This window comes from Theobroma umbraticum, unplaced genomic scaffold, assembly GCF_002168275.2.
Source record: "Theobroma umbraticum cultivar Fairchild unplaced genomic scaffold, ASM216827v3 scaffold_56.0, whole genome shotgun sequence".
Lineage (NCBI taxonomy): Eukaryota > Viridiplantae > Streptophyta > Magnoliopsida > Malvales > Malvaceae > Theobroma > Theobroma umbraticum.
In genome coordinates, this window is record NW_018397256.1 from 3,988,715 (window position 1) to 4,011,201 (window position 22,487).

Genomic DNA, 22,487 nt, shown 5'->3' on the forward strand with positions numbered 1-22,487 from the left:
CATTAGTCTTTTATGTTATGTTAGTTCCAGGGTTGCTGGTGTGGTGCCAGGGATGCTGCTCACCAAGCTTCTTTTGGACCTTGTTGCATCACTTCACAGCGTCTTTAACCTGATTCCCACTGTCACAGCTTCCTATGACTTGAAAAGTTTTGAATTAGTTCAATGAATGGATGAGACTCCTTCGCTGCTTGTTTGACGTAAAAGTAATGTACATGTATCCGTCACATGAGCTTCTTTAATTTTATGCTTTTATCATCGTCACAGATTGTAATTATTTATATGTTGATGTCTATTTCCCTTCAAATTGGTTTTTATTTTCAGTTATAAATTTGTGAAGTGAGAGTGTTTTAAGTTTTTTTAAAAAAAATTATCATGTTAGCATAAATAGATTTGCTCTTTTAATTAATTTAATAAAAGTAACCCTAGCCCTCCTAATAACTTTATAAATATACTATCACCCGAACAAATATTTGAGCTTTAAATATTTTTTTGTATTGGTTTTCAATTAATGGCAAGACTGGTCTTATATAATAACAACATTTATCATTTATCATTTATTAATTTGTATATGACTTAAACTTTCTTTGTTTCTCTTGCTTTTCAACTCTCTTTCTATGTGTTGCTTGGAACAAGCACAGCATACCTTTAGAATGGGTTTTTCATTTTTAACTTCTTGCCTTGTTTTATTTTATTTTTATTTGTTCTTTGACTTCTTTCATTTGCACTCTTCTTCTATTGAATATGCCGTAGAGGTTATATTGATTTTTGTCTTTCTACTTTTGAACTTTTTTATTTGCTTTTCAAGACCTCTAATGTTTGGTTCATTAAAGACTATTATCCATTCTCTTTTATCTTTTGCTTTGCTTTCCATTGTCCAGCCTTAATTCCTGTTTCTTCAATTTCTCCTCTTTTGCCTTCCCTTATCTAATTCTAATTTTCAATCTTTTCTTTGTTTCTTATTTATTATTTAGTGTAGTTTTTCACTCTTATTTTATACTTTCATGGTTGCTAATCATTTTGTGCTTTTATTTATTTTAACTATTGTTGCTTTCTTATCATCACTTTTCTCGTATTGTTTCTTTATCATCAGGCTTTAATTCCTCTTTGCAGACAATAACTCCATATTTTGTTTCTTTACCTTTTAATTATTCTGCTTGCATTACTTTTTTTTTTTGGTTTATCACCAAGTTTTAGTTCCACCCTCCAGCCTTATTTCCCATGTCTTTAGTTTCCCCTCTTTTTCCTTCTCTTGTTTGATTCTAATTTTCTATATTTCTTTTGTTTTTTTATTTATTATTCATCATTGCATTTGAAATACTTGTAAAAATCATTTTAAACGTATGTTCTCATTTCTCCCTTTGGTTTTTTATTTTCATTTGCTTTGTTATGCTTTTCTTCTACTCTTTTTTCTCATCATTGTGTTTTAACTAGATTTGACAAAATGGATCTAACCCATGAAGCCAACTCTCAGTTTTTTCTAAAAATAGGATAGGTTGAAATATGAAAATTCAAACTGATATTAAAATTGGGTCTAGATGGGTCAGCCCATATGATCAGTGACGGTTTTGGATTGACGCGAGTCAATCTTACGGGTTAAAAAAATTAATAATTTTAGTTAATTTAATAATTTTATATATTTAGTTATATAAAATTAATAATTTAGTTATCGATGGTATTATTTATTATATATATTTAATGTTTTTAATATTTACTTATCAAATTAATAATTTTAGTTAAGATTAAAACTCACTATCTCTTTCTTTTTTATGGTAATGAATATTAAATGATAATAATTCAGATCTTAAAACATCATTACTATCCAAATAAAATTCAAATATTTTGCTTGAGATTAAGGATTAAAAAGGACATAAATGAATCTTGAAAATATTTGGTCAAGTACTTATATTGATAGGTTTGTGGTTTGTGTTAAAGATTGAAACTTTACTATAATTAATGTAATTTATTTGCTAATTTATATTTAGTATAATTTATTTGTTTATAGCATATTTTTATTATTTAATTTATAAATTAAATCATGAAACAATTTTATTGATAAGGAACTTGTCAGGTAAATTTGTGGAAATAGATTTATTTTTTTTAAGAAAAAAAAGAAATGAGTTACCCCAACCTGGCTCATGGGTTGATGAAGAGCAGTTTGGGTTGGGATTTTTATAACCCATGTAAAAAATTGACTGGCTCAGCCCAATTCATATTTTTTTAACCCATAATATTTGAGATGAGTTGGGCCGAGCTAACCAATATTGACACCTCTGGTTTTAACTTTTCTGTTTCTCCCATTATTTTTTATAATCAGGTTTTGATTCTTTTATAGACATATGCCCTCTGCCATGCAAATAAAAAGAGCAAAAATAAAAGTAAAACGAGAATAAACAAAGTTAGGCTTGTCATAAATACTATTTGTCCTTTTTACTGTATATTTTGTGTTTTGCTCTGATAGATAGATTGAAAGACGAATTGTATGATATTTTGTGATGAATTAATTGCTCTCAACTCTGTTTTATGTGTGTTTGGTTTACATTCACTCACCATTTGGTTTTAGGATTTATTTCTTTCTTTTCTATTATGATGTTTATCATTATGGAATTCTACACAAGAAATAAATTACATATCTGGTATCTACTGTGATTTTATATTTAAAAAGTTGTAATGTTAATATTTTGGAAAGGTTTTTTCATGTTTACTAAAGTTTAATAAGTCTGTCATAGTTTGATTAAACTGAATACCATTGATTCAGAGGATTACATGTTAACAAAATATGTGTTTTATCCCCATATCTGCTTATTTTTACTTTATATGTATAATTGACAAATGTTTGTTTTGTCAACAGTATTGCTTTTTCTATTGTTTATCTAATATTATGATCTCATTCACCTTAATACTTTAGTTGATCAACTCATTACCAAGCTTAACTTCTTATTTCTTTCCCCATACAGAGGATCCTTCAAAACAATCCAATAATAAAAAAAAGCCTCACTAAAGAGTCTTTGCCCACCCTTTAATACTAATAAACTTTGGAATTTCACTCACAATTATGCCTAACATTGCCTTATATTCTTTTTTGTTCCCATGCAACATTATAAATTTAACACTATGATGTTAACCTTTTTATATACACAAGGATCTGCAAGAACACAACATCATATCATGATCTTGATTTTGTTCATGAGCATTAACTTTTTGCTAACAGGGTGATAATGAATGTATAGAATTATAAACATTACCCTATATTTTTTGTTCATAGGTAGCATGATAAATTCAAAATTATAATGTTAACTTTTGTATATATATATATAAAGATTTGCAAAAACTTAATAGTGGATCATGGTCATAACTTTGTTCATGAGCATTGACTTTTTGTTAAGTGGGTAGGATCGAATGTATAAGATTATAAGCATTGTCTTATATTTTTGGTTTATATCAAGCATGATAAATTGTACAACAAATCATGATCTTAATTTTATCCATGAGTATTCAATTTTTCTTAAATATATGGAAATGAATATATACAATTATAAACAACTATGATATATTTTTCCACTTTATACAATTTTTCCATATATATTTTTTGTCATCAATACTCTCTTCAAAGTTTTTGATTTGGCTTGAGCGCAATGGACCAATTCTAAAAGTTTTATACTGGGTGTTGGAGTCTTAGTGGCGTGATTGTATAGGACAGGGTTCTTTCTTTGGTCAAGTAGATTGGGAAATGGAAGATACTATGGGTTTAAATAAAATTTAAAAAATCCATAAAATTGACTTCAACAAATAATAAAATTTAAATTTAAGTAATCAAAATAAATATCTCTTCCATAAACTTAAATAACTAAAAATAAATATCCAAATAACAATATAAACTTAAATCAACTATTTAAACAACATTAGAAGTTTACAACAACAAGATAACGACTCATGAAAAATTCAATCATTTTCTTCCTTGTCAGCGTCAACAAATGTGGCAATTGAATTTTCAATTGTTATACATGTTTCTATATAAATAGAAAAAATAAAAATGTATGTAACACTTAAAGAAAATAGATAATTTTTTATAAAAAATAAAAAAAATAAAAAAATAAAAAATTAATTTACTTTTCATTTCATTTCTCAATCAATTTTGGGTGCATACCACTGATCTAAATACTCATTAACATATAGCTTTGCTTTTCAAAAAAAAGAGTATCAAAGCTTAGGCTAAAATGCCACCAAATTTTAGACATTGTATAGCTGCCCAAAAATGAAAATAAAAAAGAGATAAGATTTACCCAAATGGAGGACCAAGAATGGAGGATTGAATCAATCTGTGGCTAGGGTTGAGAACTAAGCACTTGAGTAGCAAGGAAGAAAAGAAGAAAGAAGGAGCGACTGACAGCTTGAGGAAGAAAAGAAAAAGAAGGAGCAGCTGTGGCTACTGGCTAGGTAAAGAAAAGAACGAATAAAAACAAGGAGCAGTTAGGGTTTTTACCTATTAATATATTATTATTATTATTATTATTATTAAATTATAAATAAAATCAATATTATTTTATTTTTAGTAATTGTTAACTTATATAATAGTAATTATATTCTTCATAAATGAACATAATATATAATATAAAGTGTATATATTAAAAGACATTACTAGTTATATAATACAAAATATGTGTATATATATATATTATAATTAATAATTTTATAAGTTATAATTTTTATAATGTTAACATAAAATAGAAAATAAATATGTTTATATTTAAAGTATATATATACTGAAAATATTTTAGAATATATATAATAGTAATTATATTGCATGTTTTTTATGGGTTGGGACTATGTCCTCTATCTATACATACTGCTAAATGCTTGTTATGGAGTTTCAAGGCAAGTATGATGAGTTTCAACACTTCATGTGTTGACCTAAGTTGTTGGGATTTACCTTTTGATATGTCTATTAAGTGTGCTGATTGTTTTGGCAAAATCACTTCTAGATGACACAGTACTGCTGATGTCGAGCAAGCTTTTGTTTTGTATGGGCTGGGATGTATAGATTTTAGGGAGTAACTATGTTGAACTAATTGATGTTTTGTTCAGCCTAGGGGAATGGGGATTTTGTGTTTTGTTTTTTCCTTTATTAGGTTACCAAGGTTTTTGATGGCTCTTGATGATGATGAGGGGAATTGGCAGATAAGGGAAAGCCAAGAAACCCATTCCTTTTGTATAGTTTTTTAAGTACAAGTAGCCTTAGGATGATTCAAAGATGTCATTCTCTAACCCAAGAAATAACAGAGTTGAATTTGCTTGTACGTTATTGCAAAGGGAAACGATTGCTTTTCTCTATGTTGAATACATCTTAAATTTTCAATAAAAAGTAGCCTTTACAACAGTAAATTGAAATCATGAACATCATGTACACTGCATATTGAGGTAAACCACCATTGCTATGTAACTCCCCTTCCGATCTTCATCCAAAAAGCCTTATCTGCCTGCAAATTAGAATTATGATAAATGTTGTGCGTGCATAGTTTGTTTGATAAGTCTAAAAATTATCCACTTCTGATAATTATAAGCTTATAAAAATGAAATAATTTTGTCACTAGAAATGTTTTTTTTTCTCGATCAAACTTCCATTTCATTAAAGTCAAGAAAGGAAACGTAGTTGGATCCAAAACTTAGCACATCCAACACAAAGATTCAGTTCTTGTGCCCATCAAGAAAAGGAACAAGGTATTTAGACGAAGAAAAGAAACAACTGGAAATACAACCAGTCTATACAAATAAAAAAGGAATAAAGGGATAAAGGGTTTTATTGTTTATTTACAGAATATTAAACTGAAAATTTAACACCGTTAGTCTCTGAGGGAATAGAAATAAAACACATGGTTTTATATGGAAAAAAAGAAAGCTTAGGGTGTAATGTGAAAAAGGTCATACCACAAAAGGTGTATGTGAAGTGTACCCTTGATTTAATTAATTATATGTGTTTGTCTTTAATTATATAAAATTAAAAAAATAATTAAAGTCCAAAATTATTCTAATCTCAAAAGCTTTCTTTAAGTATATATATTATAAGTTTATATAAACAATGGTATATATATTATAATTAATAATTTTATAAGTTATAATTTTTGTAATGTTAATACCAAATATAAAATAAATATAGTTATATTTAAAGTATATATATAATAGTAATTATATTCCTTTGTAATATGATATGATATTCATATTATTTCAACATAATTAATAATCTAATAATTTTTTAATTAAAATATATTAATAGAATCACATTAATGATTTGAGTAACCATAATTTTCATATATTTGTCAATTTTTAACAAAAGGAATTTCTTGCAAAGTTGCTAAAGATCTTGAGTGTTTTCTTTGTTGACCTAGTTTGAATTTAAACACTAATAAAATTGTACACCTTTAGCATTGAGAATTTGAATTTAAACACTTGTAAAATTGTACATCTTTAGCACTTAGGTATTTAGTTCATTGGTTGGTGCATGATCTCCTTCTCAAAAAAATAGTAGGATTTGAATCCTTTTTCCCTCAAATATATAAAAAGAATTGTATATTTTTAATTTAATTATTTAAATAATTAAATGATCTGAACTTATCCCAAGCTTATTTTTAGGGTATCTTAATTGTATATAATTGAGTTGGGTATCCACGAATACCCATTGCCATCCCTAGAATGGACTTATGGATGATAATTGGATGTATGTTGCTAACTTCATCCTTGATGGTCAACATGATGATTGAATATATTGGGAAGAATATAACACATGGTAAAAGAGTACCTAAATGATTGATAAGGAAACTAGAGATGAGTACTTAGGTAGAGGTAAACATTCCCACTCTTAAACTTATGATATGTTTTATACCAACAATATTAGAATATGTGAATCATGGTTCTTTGAAAAAATATGTGATGTAATTTCCACATGTCATATAAGAAAGTTTAAAGGTGTAGCAAGAGTCTACTTGTAATAAATATGTGTTGATGATAAGTTCAGATATGAGAAAATGTTTTAGATGTGTATGTTTTCCTACCATTTTCATATGGTGTGGGGTAACATTCCACACGAGTTGATTGCATATAGTATGATGAATGATGATAGCATTTCTACATGATATAAGGCATCATTCCACATTTGTCAATGCTCAATGATACGCATAGAGCAATCCCTACCATTGCGAGGCAAAATTCCACTATGTGTTGGAGATGCTCAATGTGAATGATCTGATGTTGGGATGGTGGTAAGTGTCTGCTAACTTTATTATGTAAAGTTATTTAGTCACATTTTGAGATATTAATGTAGTTAAGTTCTTGTGTTTTAAGTAGTTTTTAGATAATTTTTATATTTTTAATTGATTAGTTTAAACCATGTAAACTTAGTTTAATTTAAGTAATTCTAGTTCATTTTCATGTTGAAAGTCTTATTTTATGCCAACACTAATTTAGTCCTTGTGTTTGTAAGTTTTCATATGTATAAGGTTAAATGGTGATGAACTATGCAATGGAGACTAAGTGCAGATTTTTACCGAATATGTTGTTATAATTCAAACATAACTTAAGTTGCAGAGATTCAATTAACTTATTCTTAAACCATTGAAAAGCTGAGATGTAGACCTACAACATTCATGTTTACCATTTCTCCTATATCAACATTGAGGTAGGAGAAAATCGCATTGCAAGATGAGGTACTGTAGTAGTTTCCACCTAGGCAGCACAACGAGTAGCATTGCGGCCTTGCAAGACCCAAGGCCGTTGCGCCCAAGGGAAGGACTGCTCCCATACTAAATCCCTATAGCTCAACATTGTGGCACCCGTGGAGGAAGGCAACGGCACCAAATGGAAGACGCTGGAAAAAATTACTTAAACGTAGGGCGTCGCGGTGCCCAAAAAGGGCAGCCATGATGCCCCTACTCATTTCAATAGAATTCAACTATTTGGGATTTCATTTTTTTAAGGTTTTTTGGTGGTTATAAATAGGTATTTTCAATCATTGGAAAAACGAGAGTCATAATGGGAAACAAATGGCAGTTAGAGAGAAGAAATGGGTTCTACAAAAAGAGGAAATTAGAGGAAAATGAAGAGGATTGAAGATTGAGATCATCTGCAGCCTTGTTCTTCATTCTAGTTTTTCGTTTCTCTCTTATCTTTTTTGCTGTAGAAATGATTTGTTCTTTTGAAATTGTGATGTTTTTTGAAGAAATGATGATAAACTAAATTAGTTTTCTAAGATTATGGTTTATTTAAATATGTAGTTTGAATATATGAATTTTCTTTGCTTAATATTAATGGGTGTTATATGGTTTATTCAAATCCATGATTAATGCTTCTTTGCTTGATCACAAGTAGAAAAGACTATAAAGTTTATAATAAACCATTGATTTGAATAGCTTATGTTTGATTCATATTTAAGATAAATATATACCTAAATACCTTAGGTAGCCAAAATAGAATATAAACTTAATAAGCTTTTCATAGCCAAATTAGCCAAATTAGCTAAATTAGACATATAGAGACTCGTACATAAAATTGGTTTTTAGGTTAACTATTCACCCCATTAATATAAATTTGAAGGAAAAGATTAAGTTCAAATGAAATATTGAGAGACACCATGATCCTAGGTCTTTACAATAATAATGATGTTGGGGTTCTGAAAAACACCAATTGTGGTGAGGTTAAAAACCATATTAAGGTGAACACCAATCTTGGTAAGATTAAAAAACCCTACTAAGGTGAATAATGGTCAAAATCTCACATTGGTTGGTCAAACAAAAAATACTAAAATCTCTTACTATTCTAAAAAGAGTCTAGAGAAAATAAACACTCTTACTTACTTAAGAAAATATTTTTTATTTAATCTCAACTTAAATGTGTCTAATAATTAAGTCAAGAAGATTTTTTATAACTATTCTTAAAGAAGAGAGTCTTCTAATTTTTTCATGTGAGATTGTTTATTTTTTTATCTAAATAAATTTATATAATAATTTTACATTTAAATAGATTTTTATATTGACAGAAAGATGTCACATGACAAATTGCGTTAAAGATTGTTACATTTATAATCAATTAACATCCATTGCCTTTATTATAAATGATGTGATATGACAAAATTAAATCAAAATAATCATATATTATATAAGATATTTCTCACTCAATTAATTTTATCATGTTCCAAAAAACATAACGACTTCCATACCAACTGGCTTAGGGCATTTAAATTACAAGCTACAAAGTATATGTTTTTGATTGTAAGCCTTATCGGATTATAAGTTATAAATATAAAAATTATTTGAATATAATAAAAAATAAAAAAAAAGGTTTAGAGATGTAATTATTATTTTTAATTATAAAAAGGAAAAGAAAAGTGGAAGGAGAGAGAAGGGAGAATAAAAGTATCAATCAAAGACAAAGATCTGAAAAAGCATCGTAAGTATAGTATACAATCTTCCCCCACTTGGGTTGCGTGAGTTGTTCCCACTCAGCTGTCCCACTCTTCTCTTCTTCTGTGTCTATCCCCACCCAAGCCCTCCCAATCTCACTCTCACTTTCTCCATCTTCCTTTCCCTCCCATTCTTTTTAATCCAAAAAATGCCAATCAACAGAGACCCTTCTACCCTCCGCCCATGATCGCAAGATCGGCCCCTACACTGTCTTCGTTACCCCGCCTTCTACACCTACGCCCACTGCACCACCTGTCTTTGAATCTCCGAAGAAGGTGGCCGCGCCTCCTCTTGCTGCTGCTCCTCCTCCCCCTGTCAGCCGCCGCCCCACAGTTTGCTAAGTCTTTTGTTGCTTCCGCTTCTGATGGCCCTTCTGGGTTTCTTCAAAAATGCTGCCTCTAAAGTGCAAAACGGTATCTTCTTCTTTATCTTCACTTTTTTATATTTAGAAAAAGAACTTTTGGGGTTAATTAGAATTCATGTGTGTCTGTCTTTTTTCTTTTTGACGTTTGAAAAAAAGAAATGAAACGGGTTTATTAATCAAAGCTTTACATTAGCATGGCGGATCAGCTACACTTTAATTGTCTTCATAGTTTGCATTTTCTCGACAATAAACAGAAACGTATTTTTACTTTTTTTTTTGTTTTGTTTTGCAGCTCATTCAAGCTTGGATACCATTTAGCTCGCTGGTTTGGCTTAAATCAGTCCAAGTATCAGTGGGCATTGGATGATTATTATGAGAGCAAGGGATTGGTAAGCGTAAATAAATTCGTTTAATGGTATATCTTCAACGGAAAGTTAAGTTTCTAAGTCATAACTTTTAGCTCCTTTAGTTTGGAATTGTTGCTAAGTTTGGTGAAAAAAAAGTATTGCACTAGGGGTACTTGGGAAGTAGCTTCTAAGCAATCACTGTTCTTTTGTTATAAGCGATGATATATCCTTATCATATCAATCACATTATTTGACCCTAAAAAGTTGGACTTTTTTATGCTTTAATTTGTTTTGGTGTCTCTAAATATTGTATAAAGTTGGTTGCTTGATCTTAGTCAAGGGAGCCTGGTGTCCTGCTTTCATTCCTTTTGGATTTTATAGACATGCGATGTATGAAATGAAGGCTGCATATGGCTTTTAGTATTTCAGAAAGGAAAAAACAATTTAGCATCTTTAGATCTTTTAGAGGAAATGGTGCTACAACGAGTAGAAAGGAGGTCAAGGGATTTTTGTTTTCCAGATGGAGAGAGGGAGGGGCTTACTGATCTCTAAAATAGATCTTATACATCTAAAACCTTTCAAGTATTAGTGTGTACCTAACTCTTGGGGTCATAGATCTAGTTAGGTTGTTCTTGACACTAAAGAAAAACATTTAAAACTTGATTCTTAGCTTAGCATTGTAGTCACTAATCACTAGTGATTAATATCTAGAATCGGTTTGGAAGACTCTAGAATATTATAAAAGAAGATTTCCTGAACATGAAATTATGCTTTGAGGATGCATTATGGATAATAAGATCTGGTCACTTTATTAAGTGAAATTATAGTAACATTTGTCTAGAATCCTTCATATTTTTGTTTAACTGGTGAGGAAGACTGGCATGATGCAGTAGGTATTGCCATAGAGTTGGAATTACTTTATGAAGGCTAGACAGTGGTGTATGATCTTTCATGAGAGTTAGGGTTTCAACTTGAAGCAAAGTGTTTTGGTTAGAGGTGGCAGAATGAACTCGAATCTGAACTTGATCAGACCTGAGGTGACCAAAAAGTCAACAAACAAACTCAAGTCCAATCCGAACCAAACCAATAATAGCTTGAACTTAATACTAAGATTTAAGATGATTGAATTTGTAATTAAATGATATTTTACAAAATGCGAAATTTAAATGCCAATTTTATTTCAACTTGAACCCGAACCTGATCTGAACTCGAGACAACCCGGTCCAAAATGACCAGAGTTGAAAAGGCCCCGAACTTGGAACGACCCAAAACTATTGTGACCTGAACCCAAAAGAGTCCAACCTGAACCTGCACATTTACCACCTGTCGTTTTAGTTACTTACCCCCAAATAAAACATTAAGTATTCTTGCTGCTTGAAACCACAAGCTTTTGGAAAATGCAAAGAATCCATTTTTATTTAGCTCTTTGTGGAGTTGGATGTCTAGAGCTTTTGCAACTTGTGCATGTAGGATTTTGATGTTCCATCTCTGTTTCTCTCTTCAGTTCCTTTTTTATTTGAAACCCAGGGCAAAGTCCCTAATATCCCCTGCCACTTGTCCTCTTGAAGCTTATCTTGACCTAAAACCCACAAAATATCACCTAATTTTGCTGAATTTATTAGCTACTTCTAGGTCCTGTTTCGTATTGCGGAAGTTAAGAACTTTGCCAGGAATTTAATTGAATGTAATGACCTTACCACATTGGGTATGGTACTTTGATGGGAAGGTTACTTTCCCAACATAATGACATTGCTGGCCCAAGAGGGAATGTGATTCCCTCTTGAGCTGGAGGGAAAGTGAGCTTCCCATGGAAGAGGGAAAGTCAAGAGAACTGGTTGGACAAACACACCCCTCTCAAGCTGAAAATCCATAATGATTTTTATTATTAGTGTGATAATTCTAGGCATTATTATAAAAATTATTATAAAATAAACATTTAGTAATTTCATAGTTTAATATTTAAATAATTAGTATTCAATATTATTTTATTTTTGTCATGTTATTTTTATTATTTTAAGAGAGTTTGAAAAATTAAAAATTTACATTAAAAAAATATAAGTTTATTCACCTTTATATTTTCATATATAACGGTAATTTTGTAAATTAACACTACATTCCAAATAAAGTACTTATAAACCAAACATTACTATTTAATCTTCCCAATAATTATATGCAATCATCACATTACCATGTATACCTAACGCTGTAATGCTATCTTCCCAGCAATCACATACCTAGTAATCACATTACCAACAAAGTACCAAATGCCACCTTAGTTCAAAGTCATGTGCATGGTTTGTTCACCAAGGTTATTCACGGCATTGAAGAGCTGTTCTTATCTTTCAGACCATGTTAATGATGGAATTTCCAAAAATTACTTGTAGCTTGATGATCTACTGGTTGTTTTGGCTTCGCAGCAAGATATGTCTGGCTAGTAAACATGCTCTAAGGAATGAATGTTTTCACTATTCAGGATTGGAATTTATTGGGTGTCTTTTGTAGGATATTAAAGCTTGGAAAAGTAATTTTGGCATAAAATAGTTGGGAACTGTTTCAGAAACTGACTTGAATTACATCTTGAGGTTGCCTTTTGGTAAATGCTTCTGTGGCTTGTGGTTAGGGCTATTTTACTCATGTGGACCACCTGGTTGATGTTCAAGCTTATTTGTATCTAGTAAGGATCTAGCTGGTATTATCTACTAGATGTAAAAGGCTGATATCAAGAGTATGTTAAAAAATCTCCTTTTTTTATCACAAGATAGTCCAAAGTATTTTAAACATTATAGGTATGCCAAAGTTACTAATTAAGCTGTCGATTGTGAGGAGAGATTACAATGCTATTGCGATTTCTTTTTGGGATCTGGAATGAACTATTATAGTTTCTTTTTGGAACCTGGAGCTTCATCCTTAACCCTAAATGTGAGAGGCTGTAGTTTCACTTTCACTTTGAATTTTGCCAAAGGAACTAAACAAATTTGTGTTTCAAAAATGGCATAATGATAAGATTTTTGCTTTTCACTGAATTATGGTATGGCAAGGGAGCATTTATAACATTTTAAAGCTTCTTTAGCTAATTGATATTTGGTCTCAATTGTAGTAAACTTGGACTTTTTTATTGGAATAACCAGGTAAAGAGGGAATTAAAATTAGAGAAAACGGAGGGAGGAGAAGCATGTGGTTTGATTCACTATGTATAAATATGCAGACTGGTCTTCCTGTACTTTAGATACTTTTATATACTAGAATATTTTTCTTGATAATGTAGAAAAGTTTGAATCTATGCCGTGGTTGCCACATTTCATCTTGTTTTTGGGAAGTGCTTCTCAGATTGTTTTATGATGTTACGTGGTCAATTTTGCTGGGGAGTTAAACCAAACCTTAAGCTTATGGAGAGCACGCTAACTGTACATACATGTTGGATGCCACTTGCATCCAAAAGCCTAAGCTACTTGGGTCCTCTGTGTATATATCCCACTTTGGCATCCCACCTGTAAGTGATGTGAGATATCATACTCACATGTGAGCCTCAACAAATCTTCCCTATTCACTTGTGAGTTGTGATCAGCTTAGCTGTGTGAGCAAACTGTGCTATTTTTCTCAACTACCCATGTACCCCTTATATCAGCACTCAACTTTTACACATCTCCTTGTGTCAAGGTGGTCCCAATTGCACCACCTTCGCATTGTTTCTTAGCTCCCCACGCACCTTAGGGCAACACTCAACCACACATCTCTTGTGCATCCAGGTTATCTTGGTGCATCACCTTTTTGGGTTTCAAAAATACTGCATCAACATACTTGTCAGCTGTTGCACCGAGTTACACCTGAAGCACGAAAACCAATTTGATGGGGAAATAAGCCAAACCTTGAGTCTATGGGGATCACACCAAAGGGGATGCATATACACGTTGGACACTACTTGAACCCAAAAATCTAAGCAATATGGGTTTTTGGGTCTTCCATGTGTATATGTCCTTTTTTTTGCATCCCACTTTTAAGCAATATGGGACATCACATTGACATGTGAACCTCAAAACTTTTTTTTTTTTTTTTTTTTTTTTGCTCAGCAACCTCAACACTACTTAATGTCTGAAGATGATTAAGCCTTTTGAACTGCTTTGCCTTCCGTTATACTAGAGACGCACACTGTGGGAGTAACATTGATGTTGTGATATGTGAGACTGTTCATATAATTGTTTTTGCTATTTTAAGTTTACGTGTGATTTTCATCGCTACTACTTGATGCCTGTGACATCGATTCAATTAAACATTTTCAAATTTTTTTGTTGCAGGAAAAGGATGGTGTAAAAGTGAAAGAAATGTCAAGCAAAATGCAGAGTGTGTAGCATACTTCTTGGGTTGGTAATGAGATATTTGAAGTCCCCTCTTTTTCTTTTTCTATTGTTTTGCTTTTCGAAGTCATTTATATATATGTAGGGAGATGTTCTAATCACAGTGGATGTTTCTGTTGTGCAGAACTTGCACCAAGTGAGGATGCTTGTTGTGTCTCCTTTTTGTATTATATCTATATACATAATGTATGGAATGGCCAAAAAGACATTTGGATTCTTGAAGAGAACTCTGTTGACTTCTGGGGATCAGATCAGATCGTATGTGCTTCTCTACCTACTGGAGCAGCTAACTGAGGTTGTTTGTGTACTAGGCTAGGAGTTGCTAGGGCTTGTGTAATCTCCTTACAATGTCAATTTCTAGTATTGAGATTACTATCAAATGTTCAGGACATACTGTTTATGTATTGTATTTTTATTTTATTAAAAGCATTATTTTGTAGCAATCATATCTCATTCTTGCGTTTTCTCTGCCCCCTCTCGTTCGTATATGTGCATGAACCCTCCGAGATAAATGAGACGCTTATATCATAGTTTCATTTTGTTGGCCAAGATTGCCAGCTATTGGATGGTTTAAGATCAACAAATGTACACTTCTATTGGGGTCGCAATGGCTCTTGTTCAGTTTCTTGGTTTTCCAGGTTTTAATTTTTGCAAAAAGGCTGCATATTGTGTATGACCATGTGAAGATGAAAGCAGTGAAATTCTTACACATCTACTAAGGCTGACCTTAAATCATGAGAAGCCGTACAAAAAGAAGGTACCAGAATATTATTCTGATTTTGCTTCCATCAGTTTCTGTGAGGTTCATTAGACTGGATTATTGTCAGAGATTGTACCTAAAAATGATTTTCAGAGAAACTACATAAGCATGTGTTCACATGGCGACTTCCTTTTAAATGAACTCCTTAGCCCTTCCAAATGTATCCTACTTTTTTCTGCAATTCTTAATATAGTTTGATCTCCTGTGTTACCGGATAAAGGAGAAACAAGAATAATACATCACCAAATTTATGTCTGCCCGATGATGAGCAGATAACCATTAACAGTCACATTTTATGTAAGGTATTTCATTCCTCTCCTCCATCCTCAAAATGAAATGTTCCATGTCTTTGTTACCTACCTCTTGAAAAAGAAAGAGTTTTAAGAATTGCTGAGACAATTTCCTCCCCCGGATGTAGTTTCACTTTTCCGAAAATGCGAGGATTATATCTTGCTGAGGTTACTCTCGAGCATGCAAAGATGTTCTGAGAGGATGAAAGCTACACATGACTCTAATCCTCAAAACTTCAGGTTCAAGACTCCAGAATTAGACAAGAATCTGGAATCTGGATGAGATGGATGCAGAACCCCACCAGAATCTCTTCCCAGCAGCTTAGGATAGCTTCCATTTCCTCGATGCAGCTGGTTTTGGGTGATTTATTGAGTCTTCTCTAGTGGCTTTGTTAGATTAATAAGCTCAATATAAATAAGTTCAAGAAGGGGATGAATTGGATTGTTTATAAAATTTCAAAAAACCTTTTAATTTTAAGAAGATAAAATCTCTTTTTTAATTCAAATGTTCAATTTTAAGATAAACAAATTAATTGACATCTTGATCAATGGAAGAAATTTAAACTTCAAGTAAAAAGAAAAATAGAAATATCGACGCAAGTGTTTTATAGAGGTTCGACCTCCTTACCTATGTCTTCTCTCTTGGGTTCATTGTGAAGTTTAAAATTTACTATTTGATCAAAATTCAATACAATGCTTTTTGTGGATCAAGAATAACCATTCAATACAATATTTTTCTATGGTTAAAATGCAGCCACTTTACCTTTTTATTGGTTAAGGTATAACCACTTAAGCAAGTACAATGAGAGAAATATAAGTGCAGCAAATATGCCTTTTAAAGGTTGAATAGAAAATTTGATATAGTGTTTAAATGAAAAGATGAGAGCTTAACATATGCTTGACCAGAAGACTTTTAAAATTTAAGAAAAGTACAATGGGTTTTGAATGAATTTTGACTAATTCTTCTCTCTTGAGCTGTGTTTTTAAGTCTTCTAATTTTCATAAATGTTGATGAAGCTTGTATTTATAGTTGCTAAAGCTTCAAGGGTAGTTGGGAGTGCATATATTATGAAAATAACCATTCTTCTCTTCATTCAAGGCTCCAATGGTCATATTGTATCGATTCATATATAAGAGATTTTTTTTTTTTTAGGAAACAGCTAAAAGAATTTAGGATATGTTAAAGGCACTGTTGATTTTGGAATTAAATTTAACAAAGAGTAAAGCCAAGTTTTTCAAGGGTATGCCGATAGTGATTGGGTAGGGAGTTAAGATTTTAAAAGCACATATGGTTTTGTTTTCTCTCTTAGCAGTGGAGTTTTCTCATGGAACTTAAGAAAAAAAGTAGTTGCTCAATCATCTGTAGAAGCTAAGTATATCTCAGCAGCTTCAACAACAAACGATGCCCTCTGGTTGAGGAAAATATTAACTGATTTGGGATTTCCTCAAACTAATCCGACCACTTAATGGGTTGACAACCAGTCAACTGTTGCTAATGCAAAAAACCCTGGACATCATGGAAGAACAAAACACAACCTGGTTAAGTTTCTCATGATCCATGATGCTATGAAAAATAAGGAAATCAGATTGCAGCACTACAGCTCAAACAACCAGTTGGCAGACATTATGATCCAAGGATTGCCAACCAATAAATTTCTAGAGTTAAGATCACTCTTAGGTATCTTCAAAACTGATTTTAAGGAGGTGTGTTAGAACTTTGAGAACATATTGAAAATATTTTTAGAGGTAAAACAGGTCCTTGAAAGTGATGTACATGACAGATGATAAAAAAAATACAACTATATATGTCTGCAGCAGACCTAGTAAAATGATATAGCTTTTCCTTCTGTGTAAGAACCATGCGGCTCTCATATCTTAAGAACAACTCTAGGTAGATTAAGTTGTAATCCCTCTACGTAATGATGATGGTTGTATCTATATATATTGTAATCTAATTTTGAAATGAATAAGCCTCCCCCCCCACAACCCCCCCTATTATTTAAAAAGAAATATTAGAAAACCATTATTTTGATCAATATAATATTCACTTGCTACGTGTTCTTTCATTCAAAAACTCTATCAGACCCGAATAATGTTTTTTGCATTTATCTTTGTCAAATGGTCCAATAAATGCTTCATTTCATGGCCGGCCTTGTTATATTTTTATAGGTTGGCTGAACGACTGCACATGGAGTTCATCTAGACTCCTGAATAGAAGAAGACGTTACACTAGAATAGGAATAACTGGTAAGAGCATGAAATAAGATATTGTAAACGATTGCACATTGCTCCACATCCTGAGTTACAGACAAATTTTGAGTAAGTTTTGACCTTGTTTCTTCCGTTGCAATATTATATATTCATTCATTTTCTCCATAAATTGTTGGTAAATACTTCTACTTCTGAAATCTAAGATATTGTAATTGCATCTGCTTAATTGTGCCTTCTCCTGCCATCATCAATGTCATCAAGCCCAGGAATTGTAACTACAGGTAAGGTTTTCTCCAGTGTTTCTGTGTTCTTTGGTTTTGTTTTCTTCATAATCATCCATGCCAAAGTAACTAATAAATTATAGGTTTGTAATGATTTCCTACGCTTTGCAGTAATCATCATCATCACGATTCTTGTCATAATGGCCGTTATCTGTTTAAGTAGAAGAGCTGAAGCTCTTAGGAAAAATGTTCACCTCCCCCAATTTTTGACACTAACCATGGATAAATTCCTCAATGACATGGAAAAGGAGAAACCAATCAGATTTACATCCCAGCAACTAAGGATTGCAACTGATAATTTTACCAATCTGCTGGGTTCAGGGGGTTTTGGAGCTGTGTGTAAGGGAGTTTTCAATAATGAAACCATCGTAGCTGTTAAAGTTTTATATAGAAGCTCCGATAAAAAAATCGAGCAACAATTCATGGCAGAAGTGAGTACAATAGGTAGAGTTCATCATTTTAATCTTGTTCGACTCTACGGCTTCTGCTTTGATTGGAACCTGAGGGCCCTCGTTTACGAGTACATGACAAACGGCTCACTTGACAAGTTTTTATTTAGTGAAGAAAAGATATCAGGATTTCAAAAACTTCATGAGATTGCAATAGGCACGGCAAAAGGGATCACTTACTTACATGAGGAGTGCCAGCAGCGAATTATTCACTACGACATAAAGCCTGGAAACATTCTCCTAGATGCACAGTTCTCTCCTAAAGTAGCTGATTTAGGTTTGGCCAAGCTCTACAACAGGGAAATACTCATATAACCATGACAGGTGGCAGAGGTACACCAGGATATGCAGCACCAGAACTTTGGATGCCTTATCCTATAACCCATAAGTGTGATGTTTATAGCTTTGGAATGCTACTATTTGAGATCATAGGTAGGAGAAGGAACCTTGACATTCAACTCCCAGAGAGCCAAGAGTGGTTTCCAAGATGGGTGTGGAAAAATATTGAGAATGGAGATTTAGGGGAGTTGATGAAAGTCTGCGAGATTGATGACATATGCAGAGAGACAGCCGAGAGAATGGTCAAAACCGCTCTGTGGTGTGTCCAGTATAGACCTGAGCAGAGGCCATTGATGAGCATGGTGGTTAAAATGTTGGAAGGAGCAATGAAAATCCCTGCACCTTCCAATCCATTTGCGCATTTGCTTGTGGAGACTCAAATTCCTAGTATTCTTGCCCTTACAACATGGACTGAAAACCCTGTTGATTCAGAATCTTCTTCAGTGGTAACAGAATCAACGTTAGTACGCACAACTCCTACCATGAAAAAGTATGAGATTGAAGTGGCTAGCAGTTCCACTTAGTACATTAAAATGTAAATACATCCCCCTCTGTCATTCCCTTCAGTGTTTCGTGTCTTTGCCTGCTGATGCAAATTATCTACTTCTACAATATATTAAAAGATATTTATTAACGGTTTTTCATAGATTTAGTGAAATTAGCAACCAAAAGTTATTGTATTAATTATGAGAAAAAGAAAGAAATTGGCTCATTGAAGTGTCAAACAAAAGAGCTGCAATATGCATGTAGCGTTTGCTCTTTTACATATCAACGAGACACCTAACTCTAGAGGACCTATTTCCAACACTTAGTGGTAGGAATTGACCGCTACGGTAGCAGGATTCACACACAGTTTCACCCCAACAACAATTATAATGGTGAATAAATCCCCTGCCATTTGTCAACACTTATAGATTAATATTAAAGCTTGTTAGAGAACCATAAGGATGACTTGGCTCGAACCTTCCTGAAATAACCAGGCAATTCTTTGCTTCTCCTCCCTCCCCCTCCCCTCCTTGTCTTTATCCCGTATGTAATTTGTGTGTACATTAATATCAATCCGTTTCCACTGATACTACTAAAATAAATAATAGCCTATTGTTTAAGTGTGCATAGTTTTCAAAAGTCACAATTAACACATAGTACACGACTAATATTGCATCTATTTTCTGAAGATAGTCATGATTCAGGTAGCAAAGTCAAATAGGTTAAGAATAAGAATGTTTGGGTGATGTTATGGTCATATGGTCCTCTCTCTCTCTCTCTCTCTCTCTCTCTCTATATATATATATATATATATATATCTCTGCCGGCCATAGGTTTTTAATCATTAGGCGATGTGCCCCACTCGGAGTTGCACTACAATAACAAGTATATTCCTGGAATTATCGGTCCCATCATGGAATGGCTGTCTGCATTGCTTTGCATCCTGAAATTTCTCAGAAATTATGCAACATCAAATATTCTCTCTTCTGTTCTTGCACATTAGCGATTTTACATAATCTGTTTCCCAAATTGTTAATCAACATCTTTATTCGACATGACATCTAAAATTGTGTAAATCAAATCTACTTTTGCTGTACTTCTATTACTTCTATCTATTTCTTAATGTCAAGTCCAAGCACAGGTGCTGCAGGCGTTGAAACAGCTGCTATTATTGCGACTGTAGGTAAGCTTTTACCTCTGGTGTATTTCCTTTGGTTTTGTTATTGATTTTTGGTTTCATGTAAAATAAAAGTTACAAGTGATGATTATGTATTGTAACTGATTTCTTACACTTCTGCAGTGGTCCTTGTTATAAAGGCAATTATCATAGCATATGTATGCAGTAAAAGAGCTCGAATAAAGAGCAGCGATGTTTGCCCAGACTCAAAATTTTTAACATTAACCATGCATAAATTCCTCAATCTCATGGAAAGAGAGAAGCCAATCAGATTCACCACTCAGCAGCTAAGGATTGCAACTGATAATTTCACCAACTTGCTAGGTTCAGGTGGCTTTGGAGCAGTTTACAAAGGGATTTTTAGTAATGGAACCATTGTGGCTGTGAAGGTTTTGCATGGAACTTCTGATAAAAAAATTGAGGAGCAGTTCATGGCAGAAGTGAGTACAATTGGAACAGTTCACCATTTTAATCTGGTTCGACTTTATGGTTTCTGTTTTGAGAGGAATTTAAAAGCTCTTGTTTATGAGTTCATGACAAATGGTTCGCTAGACAAGTTTTTATTCAGTGAAGACAAGAAATTGGGATTTGAAAAGCTTCATGAGATAGCAGTAGGCACAGCGAAAGGGATTGCTTACTTACATGAAGAATGCCAACAGCGAATTATTCACTACGACATAAAGCCTGGAAACATTCTCTTAGATGCAAAGTACTTTCCTAAAGTAGCTGATTTCGGTTTGGCAAAGCTTTGCAACAGAGAAAAAACTCATGTAACCATGACAGGAGGAAGGGGTACTCCTGGATATGCAGCACCAGAACTTTGGATGCCATATCCTATAACCCATAAATGTGATGTTTACAGCTTTGGGATGCTATTGTTTGAAATCATAGGTAAGAGAAGGAACCTTGATAGAACTCTTCCTGAAAGCCAAGAGTGGTTTCCAAGATGGGCGTGGAAAAAGATTGAGCATGGAAATCTCGTTGAGTTGATGATAGTCTGCGGAATTGAGAAAAAGGATAGAGATATGGCGGAGAGAATGACCAAAACAGCTTTGTGGTGTGTTCAATACAGGCCGGAGTCAAGGCCTTTGATGAGTATTGTGGTGAAAATGTTGGAAGGAGCATTGGAGATTCCTGCACCTTCAAATCCTTTTGCCTATCTTTGGATGGAGCCTTCTGAACCTAATAACAATATTCCTAGGCACACAATATGGACCGGTAGCTCTTGTGATTCAGAATCCTCTTCAGTAGTGACCAGGTCTAGTTTAGAATGTGCAACTCCTATCATGAGAAAATATGGAATAGAAATGGCCTCCACCTAGTTAAGACTGTACCCACCTTTCTTTCAAATCCTTGAGGATTATGTGATTATGCTGTAGGCTCAATCCATTGATCATAAATTATCTGCTTCCAAAATTATAATGAAAGTCAAGTCACACTCATGTATACAATAACTCGGTTTCGCTATTTGTATCTGTTGAGGAAGGAGCATAACAGTTTCGTATAAAAGAAAAGAGAGTAAAACAGAAAATGGTGGAATAGCACTCTAATACTTATTGTCATTCTTCATTCATCATTTTTGCAACCAAAATAATGAACCTTTTCAGTAGTTTGATGGCTGGGAATAACACTTGTCATTCTTATTCTTATAAATTTGATAGCAAGGAAAGGCATTTAGATAATTTGCATACATCATAGAGTAGTTTTTTATACATTTTTTCTGATGCTTTAGAACATAAATTGCAATAAGTTTCCATTTTAATGTTTTTTTTTTTTAAATGTAGTTTGATCCCACACAAATAAATTCATTTTTTAGTATTTGTGACTTTGAGTTACATAATAAATAGTCATTTTTTGTCCTTTAACGTATTTTGTAATTGAGTCCGTTGACCGTTAATGCATCAATTGAGTCAACTGACCGTTAATAGATTTTGTAATTGAGTCAGGCGATCGTTAATGTTTCAATTGAGTCAACTGACTGTTAA

General features: G+C 32.7%; 2 protein-coding genes and 1 pseudogene across 2 annotated transcripts; all 3 read left to right on the forward strand.

The window, feature by feature from the left end:
• Positions 1 to 9,443: 9,443 nt before the first annotated feature.
• Positions 9,444 to 14,975, forward strand: LOC110411664 (hydroxyproline-rich glycoprotein family protein). Its single transcript, XM_021421919.2, is given in 7 exon segments — positions 9,444 to 9,617; positions 9,619 to 9,758; positions 9,761 to 9,859; positions 10,103 to 10,117; positions 10,120 to 10,199; positions 14,450 to 14,519; positions 14,634 to 14,975. Coding segments are annotated over 6 exon segments (411 nt in total). The 5' UTR covers positions 9,444 to 9,594; the 3' UTR covers positions 14,504 to 14,519; positions 14,634 to 14,975.
• A 3,045-nt stretch (positions 14,976 to 18,020) lies between these two features.
• Positions 18,021 to 19,363, forward strand: LOC110411630 (G-type lectin S-receptor-like serine/threonine-protein kinase At1g34300). The gene is given in 3 exon segments (XM_021421866.1): positions 18,021 to 18,051; positions 18,163 to 18,798; positions 18,801 to 19,363. Coding segments are annotated over 3 exon segments (1,230 nt in total).
• Positions 19,364 to 20,729: 1,366 nt separating this feature from the next.
• LOC110411612 (rust resistance kinase Lr10 pseudogene) lies at positions 20,730 to 21,824 on the forward strand (annotated as a pseudogene).
• The last annotated feature ends 663 nt before the right edge of the window (positions 21,825 to 22,487 follow it).